The sequence below is a fragment of the Seriola aureovittata genome, chromosome 17 (assembly GCF_021018895.1).
Source record: "Seriola aureovittata isolate HTS-2021-v1 ecotype China chromosome 17, ASM2101889v1, whole genome shotgun sequence".
NCBI lineage: Eukaryota > Metazoa > Chordata > Actinopteri > Carangiformes > Carangidae > Seriola > Seriola aureovittata.
The window spans coordinates 19,197,478-19,220,121 of NC_079380.1; the positions used below are offsets into that span (position 1 = coordinate 19,197,478).

General features: G+C 42.3%; 1 protein-coding gene across 2 annotated transcripts in view; it reads right to left on the minus strand.

The window, feature by feature from the left end:
* The window catches only part of LOC130185864 (xylosyltransferase 1-like), a 34,154-nt gene extending 13,600 nt beyond the window's left edge, over positions 1 to 20,554 (minus strand). Inside the window, exons 1-7 of one of the 2 annotated variants that reach the window (XM_056402582.1) lie at positions 19,602 to 20,554; positions 8,872 to 9,406; positions 6,331 to 6,503; positions 5,910 to 6,112; positions 2,278 to 2,358; positions 1,649 to 1,865; positions 600 to 776 (exon numbers count right to left, since the gene is read on the minus strand). In XM_056402582.1, the coding sequence (XP_056258557.1) occupies positions 600 to 776; positions 1,649 to 1,865; positions 2,278 to 2,358; positions 5,910 to 6,112; positions 6,331 to 6,503; positions 8,872 to 9,406; positions 19,602 to 19,883 (1,668 nt within the window). In that variant the 5' untranslated portion in view covers positions 19,884 to 20,554. Of the gene's footprint in view, positions 1 to 599; positions 777 to 1,648; positions 1,866 to 2,277; positions 2,359 to 5,909; positions 6,113 to 6,330; positions 6,504 to 8,871; positions 9,407 to 19,553 lie in introns of both variants that reach the window. The other variant, XM_056402584.1, reaches the window with a different exon arrangement.
* Positions 20,555 to 22,644: the final 2,090 nt, after the last annotated feature.

The following is a 22,644-nucleotide window of genomic DNA, read 5'->3' on the forward strand; positions in this document are numbered from 1 at the left end:
TCCTTATAGAAACCATCAGCAGCTCGACCACAGACGCTGTCTCCAGGTCTGTCGTTACACGGAGCCAAGCACCGCCTGTTGTAAGTAAAAGCGGCACTGCTAATTTGTGAATACACAGCTATTCTGGTCCAGCGCCACCGCGGCCCTGAGAAGGAAAGGTGGACGCGAGAGACGGACTGAGTGTCCAGGATTACTAACATGATGACCGTTATCGTTATAGCCGTGCTCAAGCAGCCTGGACAGGGCTGTAACTTCATCTCACTTGATGCTAAAAAAGAGATCAGCCATGGAAAGCTTTGTGACAACTGAGAGGTTAAAAAGTTCTTTGGCTGCACGAAGCTGCGTTACTGTCGAAGAAAAAACTAAAAAATGCCACTATGCTGGAACAGAGCTGCAATTTGCACTGAGCCAACATGGAAACACAGCCCTTAATCTTGGTCAGTAGCACAGTGGCAGAATTTCACATATAGTAACTTGAAGCAACAGCTCAAGTCTTTTTTTTTTTTTTTGTTAAATATTGGCCAAAAACATTGTCTGAGATCATCCAGAGCTCAGAGTAAACGAACAGGAAATGGCTGTGTCATTATGTTAGGGCTCACCTGGAAGCGCGGCAGATCCGAAGGTTTGAAGTCGTTGGGTGAGCAGCCACACCAGTCCACAATGTGCTTGTACTGGCATTTGCATCCCAGTTTGCGGTTCCAGTTGGTGAGCCTCAGGTTGTTGTCCACCATGGTCTCACAGTGGGCGCTGTTCTCCAGCACGGTGTGGAAAAAAGACTGGAGGGGGAGGCAAGTGTAGAGAGACAGACAGGTTCTCTTCACATTTGTCGTCCAGTCTCAATTAAGTATCTAATCTGAACACAAAAACAGAAATCATTCGCGCCTTGGCCAGAACAATATCAATGATGTCTTGGTTAAATACAACATTTGAACCTATGAATTAAAAAAAGAAGCGATAATCACAATTTCTCAGATCTTAAGTTTAAGGTTCGAGCTTTTTTAGTCGTCACTTCTACATATGTATATCATAAAAATGTATTAGTGAAATATTGTTTGCTCATGGACCAATTGGGAGGGGGTTGTGAGTGCTGGTCTCACAGTTTAAGAGACGAAGCTGTTGCAGAGTCTGGTAGAGGAGGTTTTGATGCTGTGCTTCCTCCTGCCGGATGGTAGCAGGGTGCGGAGGACGGGGTGGGTGGGTTCCCTAATGATGCTGAGGCCCCTGCTGGCGCTGAGCGTCAACTTAACATTTCTTCTCAACCATCCAACAGCCAAAATTCATTTAGTTCATATCTATTTTTGCTTGATACAAATGACTCAAACTTGTTCGTTGATTATCTAAGACCCCATTTACACTACAACCGGAAAAGTGTAAGATATGGGACCTTTAAAGAAAGAAAAAGTCCAGATATTTTATTGTTTTGTTTTATGGATTTTTGAAGTAAGTCCAAAGAAGAATAACACAGCAAAGAAATATGCTGTTGATATTCATGTTGTCCTCTAGGCGAAACCCGCAGAGCTTCAGACTTTGAATCCCGTTAAACACTCTACTTGTATATAGAGTCTGAAGGGGTTACTTGAGTGCAGTGTGTGTGTGTGTGTGTGTGTGTGTGTGTGTGTGTGTGTGTGTGTGTGTGTGTGTGTGTTACCTCAGCAGGCAGCAGTGTGTAGGTGTAGAAGCGCTTCATGCTGCTGACCAGCTCGTCTCTGGAGTTCACCACATAATCCACAAAGGGCCGGTTGAGCAGGAACCAATCAGAGCCTCCGTCCACCGCAATGCCCTCTGGGATCTTGCGGTCCCCGAGACGCCACATGTGGGTGTCGCACTCGTAGAAGAGACGGTCCAGACCCTGTTTCCGGATAAAACTGAGAAGACAGACCTTTCAGTGTTGAGGTGAAGACAGGAATCAAAGCTTCCATACTGTAGAAACATAAACTGCATATTTTTCATTCCACATTTCAAATCAATCCTCAAATCATGCAAACCAGCAAAATATAAGCTAATATAATAATATAATATATAATTTTTTGTCCATATTTTGGTACAAGGACTAGTCAATATGTTTTGATTTCAGCCAAGTACCACACCATTTTTCAGATTACACTGAATCTATGAAAGAAAATCATGAGACAACTTCCATCTGACAGTTAGAGCAGTAGATCCAAAACTTTTTTAGTTTGTAACAAAAACACTGATTCCATCATCAGAGAAAACGAAATACAAACAGAGAGAGAGAAACCGTGATAGAGAGACCAAGGGAGCTGATGACTCTCTTACCGTGCGTTGTCTCTGCCGTGAGATTTGATGAAGTTCATGCTCCGGTACTTTGACAGGAAAGCCACCAGCTGTTCATTGGTCCTGAGGAGAGACAGCAGCTGTCAATCATCAGCTCAGGCAGTAACCACACAGCACAGACACTTTATCACAGAAACACACCTCCAGCTTCACGGTGTAAACTCTGGTTAGACTGACAGGTGACAATGACTTTGGTGAAGCGTGGACTTCTCCAGCGCCACCATGAGGTTGACATTTATGGTTTTCAAAAGAAATGAATAACTATTGGATGGACTGTCATTAAATTTGCATATTCATGTTCCCCGGAGGATGAACTGTGGGAACTTTATCAGATCATAATGTTGGAAACTGCTTGTTTAAGTTTGCGTAAGTTTGTCAAATATCATGTTTGATTGCAAAACCTATATTGTATCATACTGATGTGTGCAGATGTTTCATTGCTGAGCCTGACCTGATGATAATATGGAGTGGCGTCCTTTTAAACATCCAATCTCTACATCCCATCATCTTATAATTCATCCACTCCTTTAATTCACTTTTGATCATTTGACTCTCTGAAAAATGTCATGCTTTCGAAACTCCTCCGGTGTCGTCATCTGTTCGGCCACAGGAGGACGACTCATGCGCGTTTGTTCCCAATTGTTTTTTCTTGTGTTTTAAGTATTTTTCTCTTAAATGGACTCACATCTAAGCAGGTTGCATAAACGCTGCATTCTATTTTTTTAAACAATGCAAAACATTCTTCCGTTTAGGCGAGTTGGAGAGACTCCAAGTGTCTCTGTTTGGGACAGCAGGACCGGTTTATTTAGCTTCGTCTTTCAAATGAGGGAAAACAGCTCAGTGCCGGTGTGTGGCCCGAAGAGGAGACGGCCACTCCCTGCATGTAGTACAAGCCGTGAGCACACGGCTCGAACCCGGTGTCTTCCTAATGAGTAGACGGGACGGCAGACAGACAGATCGCTTGGATTACATCTGATTACAGTCGTTAAGACGAACCACAGGCATGCATGTGTGTGTTCGAGGGCATGTGTGTGTTCGAGGGCATGTGTGTGTTCGAGGGCATGTGTGTGTTCGAGGGCATGTTTGTGTTCATGAGATACTGACACACATCAAACTCAGACTGAAGCTGCTGGGATTTTGCAGCTATTTTAAATCCCACTGGTCATATAAGGTTTTTTTCATCTTGGATTTTTTTTGGGGTTTAATTATGTTCTTTGACATGATCATGGTTGGGTGGGAATCTTCACATTTGACATTTTCCCCTCCAAAAATGCATTAAAGTTTCCAAATGTGTGTCTGTCTAGAGGCTTCATAACAGGTGTGGACTGACCCACATGGATGTTATAGCAGCTCAGTGCATTTGCCTTCAGATAAAAGTGTTAATTTTGGCAATTTTTAGTGCTGACCAAAATCAATATTTGAAATATTGTCCATTTTCCTGTCAGACATCAGGGATCAGGGTCTGTATTAACCAAAGAACTCCTGTTGACAATGTCCAAAAGAGCCAGGAGTAAACAGCAAAGCTCAAGTGATCACATGAAAATCACAAGTATGCTCACAGCAAGAGTAGCCAATCAGAGACAAGGATTTACTCTGCATCTACCATATGGTAAGTATAAACAAAAGACATAAAATAAAAAGTTGGCTTTATTCTAGTGTTTGTTCTAATGATAAAACTCAAATCAAAGGAAAATAAACAGCTAAATCGACCCTGTCTGTTCTGAACACATATCTCTTCAGTTAAAAGCTTTTATTCTTGGTGGAAAAATGAAGGACATTTGGTTTTAAAATACAAACCCACATCATGTAACCCAAATTTAAAAATCTGTCTGACATTTAGAAAGTTTATGCAACCTTCTCGCTGCACGCACACACACACACACACACACACACACACACACACACACACACACACACACACACACACACACACACACACACACACACACACACACACACACACAGAGCTCCATTGACTCACACTGCATGTGCCTTAATGACGTCACAGCTATTGATGCTGTGGAGCTAATGCTGCAGCTGTGTTATGGATTTTGGCTGGAAGGGTGTTCAAACAGTCACTTTGATGGTAGGACAGTAGAGAACAGATCAGATCAGTGTGTGTGTGTGTGTGTGTGTGTGTGTGTGTGTGCGTGTGTGTGTTCTTGTATTTTTGACTTTATGAGGAGTACATTCATGAACAGAAAGATGAAGAGAAGTCATTAAGATAAAGACTTCAGTTCGAGCCTCTTTGAAGAGACAGCTTAGTGTCAGGATAAACAGTTTTAGATTAGGTTTACTCAGAGGAAAGAGGTCGGCTCAGTAAGTGAGTGTTAGCATAGGACTGGAATCAAACAATCAACTTTATTTTAGCTCAACTCATTTGAGCAACACCAGCTGTCGAGAGCATCGCACATGTTGGAAGCAAACCCCTATGTCTGACCTACTTAACTGGAAACACAAACAAAGCTCACCCCAGTAAACAGCTACAGTGAGTAGGAAAAGCCTAGTTAGAACCATAAAGTTATCCCATAACTTATCAATGGGAATTTTGTTTTTATCTCTAAATAATGTGGTTTAGGTGACAGGGTTTAACTGGGGACCTGCTCCCAGTTAAACCCTGTCACCTAAACCAGTGACGGAAAATCAATTAGCAACAAATCTGATAACTGGTTGACCTTATGAAGCTGATCTGGTACCAGCCATGACATGTCCGCTCCACATTAAATTAGCATCTTTGCTGTGGACTGAATCCAACTGAACACTTGACAATCAGCCTCATGTTACCTTTGATAATGTGATTTCACCGTTATGCAACAGGCGTGACTCAGCTGGACACAAGCTTCTGGACCGCTTTAAGAATCCCAACATCTCTGCCCTAGGTCCAACAGATCAGTCAGCAGTGAGCCAAACGCAACACTGACCATATCCTACACACACGGCTTTCTGTTCTGCTGCAGCTACAGCGAGTGAAGCATCAGTCAATGTCTCCCCTGATCACAGCTACGCGCTTTTCCTCAACAATAAAGATCCTCTCAAATCCCCAAGCAGCAAGACAGCCATTAAAGGGCTCTGCGTCAAAGCTATAGAGTCCCGGTCCATTCAAAGTCAATGCACTTGTGGTCTATTGGCCATACAACCTGATCCATAAGACCTCAAACAAACCAAACTCGGCCCGCGGGGCTGCCAAGCCACTGGTTAGTGTCCATTAGCTGACACAGTTCTATTCCAAATCAATGTGCTGTGTGTTTGGCAGGAACTTGACATGATCGGTAAATCTCCTGCAGTCTTCTGCAGTGGTATATAATGAGAACAATGGAGGGACTTTTAACAAAACCAGCTTTTTAGTTTCAAACAAACCACACAACAACAGGCCAAAAATATTATTACCAACTATGGACCTTTATTTAAAACCCAAGAAAAAGATTTTTCCTGATGGTTTCTAATACTTCTTTCTACAGCAGTCTTTACATTATTATATTTCTTACATTTGTCTATTTGCCTGAACTACATTTTAGATCTAGTTTAACTTTAATTGGCATTTCAAGCTGTTTTCAACCAAAAGGTAAAATCATTCACTACAGGTGACTCCTCTGCTGTCTGACCCGTTCTCTTACCTGATGGGGTAGTCGGCAGCGCTCAGGTTGATGAAGAAGTCCCAAGACCAGTCGGTCATTTTGAGGAGGTCCTCCATGCTGCGTAGGTACATGGTCAAGAGGCTGGCCCCGCCCCAGATGGTGGCCATCCGCCAAGGAGTGACCCTGACGTTCGGATACTGGTTGGCCAGAGACAAGACCTCTCTGTGGAGGTAGTTGGATCTCTGGGAAGGGGAGGAGGGAAGGAAAACAAGGAGGGAGGTTATAAACTCACCATTAATAAATAAAACACTGAATCAAACAACTTCCTGTAATGTGAAAACATTATTACCAATCTCACTGAGAACTATTAGTTTTCAGGAAATCTTCTTTCACTTTTTTTTGTCTCTTTCACAGAAAAACACATCCCCAAAAACTTCTGAATAACTGTGAGGGCTCTCACCTGGTCTACATGGATGTAGTAGTAGTGTGAGGTGTGGTAGATGGCTTTGAAGAGACGATGGAACTGACGCGAGGCTCGGCCGTGGACAACCAGGACGAAGGCGATCCGCACCGGCACGAGCCGGGCAGCGTTAGAGGGGTCCTCTTCCCACTGTACGTTGACGTTAACCTTACCTGGACAGAGAAGATAAGTATGACAGCTCATGGAACATAATGCATTGTCCAAAGTGCAGTTAGCGTCCCAGCAGCGACAGCCAGGCTCGTATTGTTTTCAACTTGTGAGTCTGTGCATGTCATCTGTAGCAGGAACTACCAGAGGGGGTTTGTTTATATGTCTGTGTGTGGACAGATGTGCAGTTGGAATCAAAATGAAGACAGAGTTTGAAGATGGGTGTGGTCTCACCCACGAGTACTGACTACTCGGGTCAGAACATCAACATGGGTTAGGCTGTTGTTCGATCCCAAGATTCAGTGATCTCTACTTTAGATATGATGATGATTTTAATAATGAGTTTCAGTTATTTTTCAACAACGTTCTCTGGTTTCAGCTCCTCAGATTTTGGTCATTTGGTTTCTAATTTTTATTAGACAAAATTAAAAGATTAAAAACAAACAATACTTGCTGCTTTTTTGATTCTTGGTCTAAAGAGTGGTTTGTAATTCAACGAAACCATCCCTGTTCTCCCTGTTCTCCACTCCTCAATCTTCACTTCTGTCTTTCCAGGAAATATTCAGCCTGTGGCTGGCTGAGCTAAATCTGCCTCTCGTATATACAATCTATATGACAGCCTGATACTTCTCCATCATCACGCTCACTCTAAAGATGGCACGGGTTGAGGCCTGCGAAGCCTAATTAGTGACCTTCCCAGGCTGTGAGGCATGCTGGGATTGGAGTTTGAGAAGAAATAACTGTAATCAGGCGGCACAGTCAAGCACTGCTCTGCAGACAGAGGGAGGCAGGGGGCGAGACGTCGTGTACCATGTCATGGATACGCTCTTATGTCTGCACGAGTACAGAAACACCAATCTTTGCTTCAACAACCCTCTAGTTCTTTTTAAAAGACTGAGCACACGTCAGTCAAACTCGAACATCAGAACAAACCAAATCATCCGTTTCTGCTGCTCCAGCCCGGCTTCAGTCTGTACATATAATGACTAGTGTACCATCAAAGCCACCTATAATCATATAAATTAAACCTCAAACGGCCCTGGGTGGTTCAAGAGAGTACGACTACAAGTAAATCATTAGCCAGCCATTCTCAAAATAAGACTACGAACTGCTTGTTTAATTAGGGTGTAATTACACTGGATGAATATCATCCTTGTGGTGAGCAGCCTCACTGGATCCATTCATGCTTTAAGGCCCTAGAAATAGAATTGGAAACCAACGGGATGCTTCTCCAAGGTTCTGGCACGTGCCGGGTTAAAAATGTTCTTCAACGGGTAAATTTAGAAAGAATAAAATCTCTGACTTGTTGCAATGTGCCACTTCAAAGCAACCGCCAGCTCGTCCCATTCCTTCGCTTTCTGTCTGTAAGACTGTCACCCTTTCATTTGTTGACTGACTCAATCACTATGTTCTAAATACATTACAGTTAGTTATTATACGTTTAAACCAACTATCTACAATAACTCTGTATGCTCATATTCTGGATTACTCCCATAAACACAGGCTACTGTATCTGGGAAACATACCATATCACTCCCTGTACAAATTCAGTCTAATTAGCATGAGGCTCTTTCAAACATAGACATCTCTCCTGTTGTGTTTTCTAGACTGTATTCCACACAGAATTTGGGCCGCTATTCGTAGGGATGTCACGAGAATTGATTGGTACCAAGTTGATGCCAAAATTCTGAAAACGCGATGGTACTTGTTCTTCTGCTGAAACTGAAGGTAGCGTAGGTGTTGTAGGTACTTGAGATGTGATTCTCCCAGGACTGATGTTGCAGCACAATAACCCCACAAGTCTAGTCTCTAGTCTAGTTGTAGTTTAGTTCTAGTTTGATGTAAAAAGCAAAAGGGAAGAAGAAGGAAGTGGCAATAACGAGTTAGATCCTTCGCCCTGGGCTAAGAATAGTCCTGGCTCCTTTCAGCCCTGTGTTTAGTTGATTTTCAGGGGATAACCCCACAAACTCTGAGCCAACCCTGTTTCAGAGCAGGCCAGCAAACTGTAGGCTTAAAATGGTGTGAGCCTACTTTGGAAAAGGCCAGAACTGTGCCAGTGGGAAAGTTTTTTTTTTTAGCTCTCTTAGCCTCAGGCTAAGTTAAGGGAGGCTAAGTTCAGTGTGAGCTGAACTTACAGACGACCAAACGCCAGGTGTCTCAGGTGTCGCCTTGTGAATAAAAGGAGGAAACGGCTCAAACTGACAAGCTGGACTTGGACTTTTCGCAGCACTTTTTTGTCTCTAGATCACAGAACAAAATTATCAACGTGATATAAAAAATATTGTTATCTTGAGTTACATAAAGTTAAAAGTGAGCTGGGAAATATTTTGTTTTCATGACACAAACTCATGCGCCTCAGTCAGCTGATCTCACCTTCTATGGGGCAGTATCGAGGCACTTTCTCAGGCATCAGCGCTCTCTCCTTGTGCTTACAGTAGACCTCCACTATCTGCTGCCGACACTCCCGGCTCTTGGCTCTGGCCAGAGCAGAAATTGCTTCCTTCCCGCTGATCTCGCACTGCGGCTGCTCCTTCCTTGGCTCAAGACTGGCCGACTTCTTCGACTGGTGGAACGGTGGATCCTGATTGGACAGCTGGACCAGCGCTGGGACGGTCGGCGCCTGGGGGTGGGGTTTACGGATGTGGGTGTGGTTGTGATTGTGCCCGATCCCTCTGGGTTGCATGGGAGGGAACTTGAGGACCTCGTTGGCAGATTTTCCCAGCATGCTCTGAACTTGGGCCTTGTCCAGCTTGTGCTTGCCATTTCCGACTGGCACTCGTTGGCGTTGGGATTGTGCACCTAGGTTGCTGTTGCTGTCAATGGAGTCAAAGTCTTTGGGGACCGAGTTCTCGTTATTGTTGCTGTCCAGACGAAGTTTCTCTTTAGGGCGGTGGGAATGGTAGACATCCTGTGAGGGAGAGAAAACAAAAAATCTTAACACATTCCCACTGTGAAGATAAACACTCGAACATGGCTATACTGATGCCTCCTGACACAAAACATGACGTTAAATATCCAAAATTAAAAAGACGCTATTTTGCATAAGAGCCTCTCTTTTGGTTGACTGTTTTCTATCTGGGTGGGCGGAGCTTGGGGCATGGCTGACAGCTGGGACTGCTTTGTTGTTACATCACAAAGTTACAGAAGTCCTAACGGCTCGTGTTAAGGCTCAGTTTCTTAATACAGGCTGTGTGCATTTCTCTGTGGATGAGCGCTTTGATACTTTCACAATATTAATATATCAAATCAAATCAAGTTTATTTATAAAGCAAATTTAAAACAACCAGGGTTGACCAAAGTGCTGTACAATAAAATACAACAAGAAGCACACGACATAGAAATAGCTAAAATGTGATGCATTAATTAGCTCATGGTCTGAGACGGACATATATTGAATTAAAAACACAGGGGATTAAAACGAAAGATAAAAATCTTAGGGACATTCAAAAGCCAATGAAAACATGTGGGTTTTAAGATTAGACTTAAACCATGTCCACAGAGAGGGAACACTTAATTAGAAGAGGTAAACTGTTCCGAAGTTTGAGGGCAGCTACCGCAAAAGCCCGATCACCCTTTCCGCTCAGCCTCGACCAAGGGGCGGCCAGGAGTAGCTGGTCTGAAGAGGTGAGGGATCTCGGGATGGAGAGGGCGAGCTCAGAGATATACTCTGGTGCCAGGCCGTGTAAGGCAAAAATAAACCAAAACAAATAAAAGAACCTTGAACTCTATGCGGTATGTGACTGGTAACCAATGCAGGGTGGCAAGTATGGGTGTGATGCTGTCTCTCTAGAACCTAGACCGGCTTTATAATCAAAATGAAATGGGAATCTGCCTTTACACATTATGGAACCTTTAAACAGCTGCAAAACGTTTGTTCCTTATGATGCAACTAACACTTCAGTAAAAGCATAAAACTTTTCCCGCTGAGGGCAGGAAATGAACCTTTCGCCATAAAAGCACTAACTACACTAGATAATCACTTCTGCCCCGACAACACAAACATCTACACTCACTGAGCACTTTATTGGAAACACCTGTGGAGAGGTGTTTTGATACAGAAGTGCTCACTTCTATATTCTATGGTGTTTATTTTGGTCCTGTAAAGTGCGCGGTTTGAAAGAAATCCCCAGACAGTGCCTGAGGTGCATGCAGGGAATTCAACCATGTTCTCTCTCTAGGAACAAAATACAGAGCAGTGAAGAGACAGAGGAAAGGAAGTGACTTTTGACCCCAAAGACACAGGCAGCTGTGGCCTTGGCCTTGACATATCAGAGTCAGGTGTTGATGTGTGTGTGTGTGTGTGTGTGTGTGTGTGTGTGTGTGTGAGAATGTGTTTCAGTAGGAAAGCCACATGACCTCGATGGGTATTTTAATCCCACAGATTACCCTATATCTGTTTTTTCCAGGGATAAAGAGTGTGTTTGTACATGAGCCGCACGCACGCACGCACGCACGCACGCACGCACGCACGCACGCACGCACGCACACACAATCAGAGCGCCTGTGGGAAAGCAGTAATATCAGTTCTTGCCACCTGCTTCTCAAACAACCTTTCATTATCTCATCTATAATATCAGCTTAGAGGAATGTATGTATGTGGTGTCTGTGTGTATGTGTATGTGTATGTGTGTGTGTGTGTGTGTGTGTGTGTCTGTGTGTATGTGTGTGTGTGTGTGTGTGTGTGTGTGGAGCTGTAGTGAATATTTTAAAATAAAATGCAGAGGAAACCAGGAATGAAACCTCCAGTGTACAGAGAGAGGTAAAAGGCTCACACACACATCAATACGCAAACACACACACTCTATTGACTGAGTTAACATACATGACATTAACATACATGACATTAACATACATGACGGTGGTGCTAAAGGAAAAACATTCAATCATTTTCCAGGGGTTTGTGGTCAGTTAGCTGTAGTGATGTCAGTGTTTCCCCAATATTCACTTCGATTCGCTGGATTACGAACGCCACTGCTCAAATTTCACAAGATCAACCTGATGACTGGTGGAGGTTGTGTGTGGGTTGTATGCAGCCCAAGAGGAAGATCTGCAGTCACAACATCTGATTTGTTTTTTGTTTTTTTCCAGAGACAGACAGGAAACACAGGATGAAAGAGGGGGGATGATGTGCAACAAAAAAATCCCAGCCGGAATTCAACTGAAAACATTTCAATTACATGTTATGCACCTCAGCGAGCAGCCGGATGCCCCAGGGACTGAAAATCATTTCGTGTATATTTTGATTTACAGTTGACAATGTGTAATTATATATTGTCCTAAGCATAATCAAAATATAAGACAGGTATCATCTCCTCTCAGTTAACACATCATTACTGAAACAAAGTGAGGTTTAGTGGACTGATAATTTAATCAGTTTTTTATATGGTACCCTCGTTGTGAGAAAGATGATAATCATTTTCATTATATTTATTAGCCAGGCTTATGTGAACTAGAGCTGAAACGCTTAGTCGGTTAATCAACAGAAAAATAATAATTGATTATCGATTCATTGTTTAAGCATTTTTCAACCAAAAATAGTGAAATGATGCCAAATATTCTCTGACTCAAAAGGTTTCGCTGCTTTTCACGTCTCACTGTAAATGAAATAATTTGGGGTTTTGGTTCTGTTGGTCGAATAAAACTAGATATTTGAATGTTTTTACTGATTCTTTTTTTACTGGTTTTAGCCTCTCAAATGTGAATATTTGCAGCTTTTCTTCATCTTCTGACAGTAAACTGAGAATCCTTGGGTTTAGGAGTGTTGGTCTGAGAAAACGAGGACTTTGAAGAATTCACCTTGGCTTCTGGGAAAAATTCGATGGCATTTTTCAATATTCTTAGAGACCAATTGATTAACGGATTGAGAAAATAGGCCACAGATTAACTGTAATTCGTTGCAGACCTAGTTATTATCAGTCTTTTTAAAAAAATCTGTCAAACCTTTGCTCACACACATTTCCATGGTCATTCCTTTCTCCTACAAAAGTGACTGAGTGTGTGCAGGATACTCAAACTGTAAGAATGTTCTCGAACGATTTTGGCTGTGATTTCTTACAGTTTCAGGAGTTTCTCTCCTTCACAGATCTTTCTAAAAAGCCGTGCCTTTTTCCCAGAAGCTTTCTGCATTCCATGGAGACCGGCCACAGCTAAAATACCACCGCTTACCTACAAAGGCATCATTCTTTGTACTTGTGCGTGCGCGCACACACACACACACACACACACACACACACACACACACACACACACACACACACACACACACACACACACACACACACACTCTCTCTGAGTCATTGCTTTCTTGCTGTGTTCTTGTATGAGTCAGTTTGCTCTCAGCCTCTCTCCTCCTCAGCAGGTCCTCATTCAAGTCTTCTACGCTGTCTTCAGACCTCCTGCTGCTCCACGATAAAGGCGACAGAAAAGAGACAAGAGAGCCTGTACCCTCAGGCGCCCGGGGCGAGAGACATTATAAAAGAGGCGAGAGGGAAGAGAGAGCGATGGGAGGGGTGGAAGAAAGGAGACCTGTTGCTTTGACATCTGTTGATTACAGGCCATATTCACACTGATGAGGGCGGATATGAAAATGCAGGCGTTTTAAATTCTTTCCTAAATGTTTGATGACTAAAATGAAAACGGCAAGACAGGAAACGTTTTACTAATGGTGGTTCATAAATGACAAAATAATCCCATGTGCAGACTGAAACCAGCAACCGCGAACAGACTCACACACACACACCTACAAACACTGTCCCGCTGCCCCAAATAATCATGAGAGCACCAAATGTGGATAAATCCGCTGCTGAAAATAGTCCCAGACAGGCACTATTTCTTCCAGTTTGAGTAATGTTTGATTTAAAATTTTTTTTAAAAAGAAGACACTAAAGTGAGAGCTGTTTTAGAAAATGAATGAAGGTAAATAAAGATGGACGTAGCTTCCGTGACGTCACAGAGTGAGCTACTCCACCGTCGTCATATTAAATGTTTGAGTTAATTTGCCTTACTGCAATGTGACTAGCGCACATACTCGCATCACGACGATAATGACAGGATATATGGTGCAGCCCTAATGAACAGTAACGAGCTTGTGTATGTGAGAGCGAAACAGAAAAAAAAACCCTCATATCAAGCAATAAAGAGCTCTTTCACCAGCCTGTACACAGCATCAAGTCCCCAGCTATGAATTACTCAAACACTTGTGTACGTGGGTGTGTGTTTATACTCAGTATACCTGTGGGAACATAACACAGCCTGGAATTTATTGCTGTTGCCCAGTAAAACCCGTGTTCACCCAGAATGTCAGGTTTTTAAGAAAAACAGTCATGTTGTACTAAAGTTAATGAAACCACTGAAAAGGTTGAGAAAGTTTTCATGAACGTACTGCAGCTAAGAAATTCAAATCCACAGTGGGATTCATCGATTTACCTTTCATTATTTGTCAATTCATTCTTTAGTTCAGGGTTGATGATGCAGGGTTAGGGTTTAGGGAGGCAGCCTCTATTCCATAAAACCAAGTCCAACGAGTCCAACTGCAGGTTATAAACTTCGGCCTTGTGTCTGACCAGCAAGACACACATTAGATCCTGACTGTGTCTGACTGAGCTTCTTGCCTTCACTCTTTCCTGTGATACCGCAGCTTCCTGCTCTGATTAATTACTGCACGATGTGATCGACCAATTACTGAGCTGAATCAGACAGATCCTGACTTTAACGACAGTTTAATCAATCATTTCATATCTTAAATACAAGGCTACATGATGCTGGGCCACTAAAGGATAACAAGCCTTTTATTTCATAAAAATGTTATCATTTGTTGTGACGTTGCCAGAGGCGTCCTTGGCACTCTATTCCACACAAGGGAGTGCGCCTCTGCTATAAAAACCATAAAATGTAAAACGGTGTGAAATTCTGATCAGAGGTTCCCAGAGCAGTAAGAGACGTTTATGTCGGACTCAGAATCCAAAACACAAATATATTCTGTTCACAGTGGCTGAACGTTACTCAGATACTGCAATGACGACAGGAGTCATGATTTCAGTTGAGTCATTTTTGCATTTCATTTTTACTGAAAATATAAAATATATAAAATATAAAAATTATAATGATGTGATTTTTGTTGGGGCTGGAACCAGACAAGCATGTCCCTTAAGAATCTGGAGAATACGATTTGTTGGCTGGGGCGTCTCCGTTTGTTGTGACACATTTTACCTTCATCAAATAAACTGCAGCTCCTGTGATTTGGATATTGCACTTGGCTTTATTACGATTTTGATAATATTTTGATTAATGGTTCAGCCCTGGTTTACAGAGAGATAAAACAAGAGAAAAGCAGCAAATAATTGTAATTTTCTTTTCAAATTAATCGATTATCAAACTTGTTGATTGTCTATCAACCAACTAATTGATTAAGCAACTGGTTGTAACACTGTAATGTTCATATAAAAGGTGTGTGAAGAACGACAACAGTCTGATGATGTAAGCCTTCCTAGAGCCCGAAGAAAACTACATCAGTGATCAGGACATAAATGTCTCATTATCTTGGATTTACACAGAGAAAAAACTGATTCTGTCATTTTAACATCTTTCATACACCAGGTTTAAAAAAAATCTGATTTCACTAATGAACAGAACAGAACAGAACGTGAGTAAATGGTAAACTGAAATGATGTGGCAGGAGAAACTCGCTCTCCACGCTATCAAACCTGTGACTGTGTCAGAGGATCATTACCTCTTTTTTCTCTCACTTCATCCAAAGATGGAGTAAAAAAACCTTAGAATCTAATCAGGATCACAAATACTCAAGAAAAAAAACCTAGAAGAAAGCATCATCCCCCTGAGGAAATGAATGAAGTTATCTGTCTAAACACCAAGCTGAAAATAGAGCTGGAGAGACAAAGGAAAAACAGAGCCAGATGGAGAGAGAGGAAGCTAAATGGACTATAACGAGGGGCTGGATGGTGCTGTGAAACCTGGCTGTAGTAGCCCTGGTACTCACAGGACGGCCCGGGATTACAGCAGGGATTTAAATCTATCTATGCCAGATTTAACCAGAATTATCTAAAAGAAAATGGAAAAAAAAAAAAAAAAAAAAACCATAAAGCAGCTTTATGGTTTTAACATCAGTGTGTTTTGCTAAATCGCTAATAGAGAGAGAGACACGCCAGCATGATGTTGAGCAGAGGAAATCATCTGTGACACTGCGCCCTGCAGTTCTGACTGAAGGCACTGTCATGACGAATCAATCACATATTTCTCTGTTCTTACAAACATCAAACTCCAAATAACCACTTAAGTATATTTCAGAAAATAATAAGAAAAGTTAGTTAAATTTTTTCTACAAAAGTTTCCAATCAGCCACATTTCACAATGATCAGCTTTTAATGCAGCCTGGAAACCAGGTGGTCTGGACCCCCTCCTGTCCAGATCTGCATCTGTCCTAAAACAAGTCGAGTCAGACACAGCCATTTACCTAAAGTGGGGAGGGTTTGATACGATGACTGACAGAGGAACGCCGCTGAAACAGTTTCGTTTCCCTAGCTGCGGCTAGCTGGTTAGCAGTGACTGAACTTTTCAAATCAAAACACTAAAATACTGTATAAACACCTCATAAATAAAAAAACAGCGCTGTCCAAACGAATAACTCCATATGAAATGGGCAAAAAGTGAAATTGGTTGTGACACATTTTGTAAACAGAAGAGAGGCTTTGTGGATGAAGAGTAGTGGCGAGCTGACAAACACTCAAAACAAATCACAACTTCCAGTCAGGACTTTCACAATAAAACCAGAGCAGAAACATGATGCAGCTCATGATTCAGACAGCGGATAGCGATTCTACTCAAAAAGATTCTCATACGATCTTTTGGCCAGATTGCCCACCACTATACTAAAGCGAATTTGAGAGGAGATATGATCGTCATCTGAGGAAAAAAGTGAATACGATTTCTCAAATTTCACGATAGTCCGTCCAATAGTTGTTGAGATATTTCAGTCTGGACCAAGGTGTTGGGGACTGGCAGAGTGACATCCCCAGAGCCGTGGATAAACATCACTGAAACACACACACACGCACACGCACACACACACACACGCACGCACGCGCGCGCACGCACGCACACACACACACACACAGCTGACCACGTGTGTGTCAGATCAGATTGACATCCTAACAGCCAGGTCAGATCAGATTAGAGGATTGGTTTGGATCAGGTTTCGCTGATGGGATTCATACTTTCTAATCTAGTTTAGATTGTTCAATAATCCCCAACTACTGTGTGTGTGTGTGTGAGAAGCCATTCCCTTAAAGTTGTTATGAATGTGAGAGTTGTGCTACTGTGGCGCCATCCATGACACCTGTAAACACTCGCCTTCCTCCTTCCTGTGGTCTAGATACTGACAAGCTGAGCGCTGCTGCTTCGGTGTCAGTGATGTGAATGTGTGCACTGTGGAAGCTGCTGCAGTGGAAGTTAAAGACACACACACACACACACACACACACACACACACACACACACACACACACACACACACACACACACACACACACACACACACACACACACACACACACACACACACAGGGTGGCAGGTTCAGTTTTATTGTTCTCCCTCAAACGATGTCCAGTCTTTTATTGGAAATAGGACGCGTCTTCCTGACAATAAACATGCACCTTCCCACCCACCGACACCCACACACCAGACCATCAGGCGTCCCCACATGCTCCAGGTTGTCTGCGTGGCAGGTTAATTACATTAATACCTTTCATATTTGAGGGGATACATGCTCTTTTTCATTTATCAAATTTCTGTTTTAATCAAATTATCAATGACATGTTCTCACCCTGATCTCAAAATCTTTGTGTTACAAATCTGATTTTCTACAAAAGCCTTTTAATTCATTTACAAAATACACCAAAATATGTTTGATGTCGTTTTAACACTAGAGCTGCAGCTAACGATTATTTCAATCATCGTTTAATCAGCTTTTTATTTTACAATTAATTGATTACTCATTCAGTCTATAAAATGTCAGATTGTGTTTGTCCTACCATTGCCCTGGAGCAACAGAGGGGTCCTGTTTGGGGGGGAGTCTCCTCTGTGTTTTACTGCCATTTACGGTGGCGTTTCTCTCCTCTCCTTTGCTTCCTGTTCCACAGTGTGTGTGTCTCAGCCCACACACACCAAGCAGAGGAGAGACAGGTTGACAACTCGCCAGGTTAAGCACAACAAAAGATTTCCAACAAGTGCTAGAAATCTGTCTAAAACCAAAGATGAACAGAGATCGACCCTGAACGTCTGAAAGTCAGGACAAAATATCGGTGCTATCTGACAACGGTGGTGAAGATTCTACACACATGACACACACCAGATACACAGCATCAGCTGGTCTTGTATACTCACACACCCTAACTGACTAATAACACACTGTAGTTATTTCCCTGCTCAGCCATGTCTTCAGATCTCTCCAATTACCCATCTAACTCTCACCTTCTTCACCACTGCTTTTTGTATTCAATCCTGTTTTCTCTTCCATCTCACCCCATCTCTCTTCACCTCCCAAACTCCGGTCCTATAAAAAGTGCTGGCATGTATCTCTAAGGTTTTAAAAGCCAATAACTGTCAGGGCATATCACCACTCGCATACACACACACACACACAGGGGGAAGATCACAGGGCATCCGCCCAACTGTAATGAAAGGCCGTAAAAATGGATCCCTGCAATATAACCCACGTCTCTCCCTCTCTCTCACACTCACTAACACACACGCACACACACACACACAGCAGCATATACAGTATGTTCGTGTCTTAACAACATGTTAAAAAGCCTGGATCCCACCAGGTAAAGCAACACATACATATAACATTATTTCCTGCACGTAAAAAACACTGTGGTATCCCCTCCATCATATAGGTGTACTGTACGTGATTACTCACTATGCACACACACACATATAGCAACTAGGAAAGCTTGAGAGGGTTGGAAATTAAATAATATAAATGTAAGAGAGACAGTCGTTGAATGGGAAGATGTAAATATGCAGAAGAAAGAAGAGTTTTTTTGTTTGATTTGGCAAAGCAGCAAGATGTCTTTTTTCCAATACATATAAGCCTGTCTTTCTACAAACCAATATCACTGGGCACTAATTTCCATGAATAAAAACGGCTTAATCATTTCTTAATTTCCAAAGGTGTCAGGGCAGTTCATTGGTTTCTGCAAGACGGTTTTAATTAACACTCTAAATCACAGATCCGAGACAGACTCACATGAACAGTTTCATCCCCTGGAGTCACTCATTCTGTGCACATCTACCTTAATATGAAAATCTTAAATGATTGTTAAGGTTTACAATTAAAGATTTCATAAACAATGTGTTGACCTTCTACATCTACAAAACTAAAGAAAATACCGCTCGAAAAGCGACAATCTCTCGTCAGTTGAGTAGAGAAACGTCGCACCAAACCCCGTTAAGAAATCACACAATTATAAACCTTCTTAGTTTTTCGATAAGTTGACATGTATTGGAAAACATGCCTGAAGATATTTTATAGACGAATCTGCGTCATTCTTACATTCAGCAGTTATATTATCGATTAATCTGCACTAAATTAAACAGACATCAATATGTTTCTGTTAATGCCGCTTGTCTTATCTTCCATTACGAAAAGTGGATAAAAAACAATCAGTTTGACCGTAGCTTAAAGTTATACATTTATTTAAATACTGTGGGTACGTTGAATGTACTTTCACACGTCCACACAGCTACAATTCTTCGAAAATGGGACCGGGTCGTTATTTCACCTGACACATTGGCCATTACTCGACACCTTTAAATCGACAGATTTTAAAATTAAGTTTGGCCTCCCGCCCCATGTCTCCACACAAGAGACGATAGATGGCAATTGTGTTGACGCAAATGCCAAAACAACAGGCGAGCAGCTGCAGCCGCTCAGTAGCATCTTCTCCATATCTACCATGCGGTTTCCCTCGGGGACAGCCGCTCGTTTTCCAGTCGGTGGAGGAAAACACACGTGTGAAATTCAAATTAAACTCACACATTAAGGTTCACCGTGAATATTGAAGCAGATATCGTTCAATCCTACCGCCTGCAGCCTGTGCCGAACGGCCGCCTTTCCGAACAGCAGCGGCGGGTCGCCCTTCTTCTGCAGCCCCCTCCTCGGGTGCTCCCTGTCGGCTTTGTTGAGCCCCCCGGCTCGGTCCTCTCTCTTCTCCCGGCTCCTGGCGCCTCCGTCCCCGCCAGCAGAGTCCAGGCTGCTGAAGTTCCACACGATAAGAGTCTGGACCAGCAGGACGGCCAGAGCGGCGAGCAGCAGGGCGGACCTGGAGTGCCGGGCCAGCCTGCGGGCACACGGGTTACCGTTCATCGTTCTCCTCCTCCTCCCTCCGGCTCAAGCTGAGAGCCCCATCCGCTAAACGCCGACAGCGGGGTATGAATGCTCCCCTACACGGCCTGAGCGAGGCTACTGGCAGGCAGAGAGGAGGAGGAGGAGGAGGAGGAGGAGGGAGGAGGGAGGAGGGAACTTGGCAAAGGCTTGAAATGAGGAGAGAGGTTTGGAGGTTTGCAGGCAGCAGAGAGGACACAGAGGCCCTCATGTGGCCATTACCGAGTAAACAGTTTTAGAGAAAGCATTTATTTTTTCATGTAGAGCAAATGACGTCGTTGCAGTTTGTGAACCAGTGAAGTGCAGAAGCATCAGGAGTCACTGCCAGAGCCGGACTTGCTTTTCAACCGCCGTGGGCAACAGCTCTTGACCCGAACAGCATTCAATTAATACTTTTAATACTGATAATCTTCATACTAATACTCCTTCTTTTATCACTACTTCAAATAATAATCCAATATGATATCACCTTTCTTATATAAGACACACCCCGAATTACTGAATTACTGAACTGATTTAATTGAATCACAGAATCGAAATATAAAAAAACAAACAAAAAAAACATTTTGTGTAAAAAGGTACAATTTTGAATTTAATGCAACTCTTAACATTGTGTGTGTAAACTGTTTTACAGTGTGTTTACACGATTTTAATGAGCCTAAAGAATAAAAGTAATCTCTTGTCTTTTATTTTCTTGCCTTCAGTTTCAGTTCAATTCAGCATGCTCTATTTATTCTTCAAGAAGTCTTTTGTAATGTTATGGAAACCTTGTCATTTGACCTTTGACCTTTAGCCATCAAAATCTAATCAATTCATCTTTGAGCCCAAGTTCCATCAAGGCGTTACTGAGATATTGTGTCAATGAAAATGGGACTGTCGGACAACCTGAAAACACATGTCTCCATCTCTGACTGTCGCCGGCACAGAGGCAGTAAGAGGGATACCTCAAAAAGAAAGTCTGTAAGTCATAAGAATAAAGAATAAAAATAAATAAGAATATGGTGATGGAGCAGTTGATTGTGCAAAACATATGCACATGCACATTAGACAGAATACATAAAGTTTCAGTCGTGAAACGGATCAGATGATCCAGTAATTGTAATTGTAGCAGCATCGTTTGAATGAGAACACACACATTTACATCATATATGCATACAAACAAAACCTCCGTTATATGACCTGAGGAAATGATTACTCCTGCATACCTCTTGTGTCTCCAGTCATGCAGTAAACACACATTTATACATATATATGCAATATGCTCCAGCAGCTCTAAGAAACCTCCACTGCCCCATCACTGCTCGCCTACTAATACACTTTCCACCAGATTAGTCTGATTTCATGCATATTGCAGAGAAGTGCCAGTGATCTAATTGAATGAACATCTAAAAATAGAGATGAATTCTTCCTTTTTCACTGCTTTGCCCTCTCTTTCACTCTCTTTGTGCTCTCTCCATCTACTTGTCCTTCCAGATGCTTTAATTCAGATGTCTTGGATCTGGAGCTTTGTCCTCCAGCAGACTCAGCCTCAACTTTAATCTCCTCTCTCTCTGTGAATTATGTCCTTGGGTTTTGTCTCCTGTGTGAATGTATAGTTCATCTTTCCAGGGATTCTTGGTGAAGAGGAGGGGGTGTGGCTCAGGACCAACCTGGATTTACCTGAATCTGTATTTGTGATATATCTACCTAATGTTGTCACTCGGTTTCTCCATAGTGTAATTTCAATATTGTTACATCTGTCTGCTCTGTGCTGACCACATCTGTTGCCTGTCTGTCTATACTGGAAGAGGGATGCAAAGGTCCAGATTTAACACTTTATTGCCATTTGGTTTCACATAAAAAAGTCTAAAATATGAAATGACAATAGTCAGTGTATTTTTCCTCCCTCTTCTGTTGTTTAATTTTATTTTCACAAGTAAAGGGCTTTTTGGGGAAGTTATTATGCCTCTGCGCCGGCGACAGACAGATATGGAGGCATATTGTTTTCGTTTTGTCCATCTGTCTGTCTCAGTCTCATGGACACGATATCTCTGTAATGCCTTCATGGAACTTCTTCAAATTTGGCACAAACATTCACCTGGACTCAAGCACAAACTGATTAGATTTTGGTGGCTAAAGGTCAAAGGCCAAGGTCAGGGTGACCTCATAAAATGTTTGGCGTTTCAATGTTTTGGCCTTGTGAACTCAATATCTCCATAATGTCAAAGGTCAAGGTCACGGTGATCTCAAAAACCACTCTTTAGCCATAGCTCAAGACTTCACACATTAATTATGACAAAATTTCACACAATTGGTTAATATTTAATGCGACTCTGGATAAACAGGGATGTAACCTGAAACTAGTCTGAGTGGTAGAGGCAGACAACCATGAGGAGGTAATTTTATTTCTTTTTATCTGAAATGAAGGTCTGTGGTGTCACATGTTGTATAGATTATTAAATTGATTGAATGATTTAATAATGCTTGATGTGTTAAATCGTTTAAATACATTCACACCTGTGGGTGATTACCTGTATCCATTTCATACCTTTATCTAGGACCTGCTTATTTTGAGGCAGGTGTGTTAACCATAGAGCCACTGTGCCACCTGGACTTAGTATGCATCATCATAAGATACAATCACTCATATAGGAATGTATATAGCAATAACTATGATTATTAATATGTTGACAGCACTCTCATGATGTCTGGACAGTAAATATGAAGTTTCAGTCAGCAGTCCATTAGATTAGTTTAGCAAAAA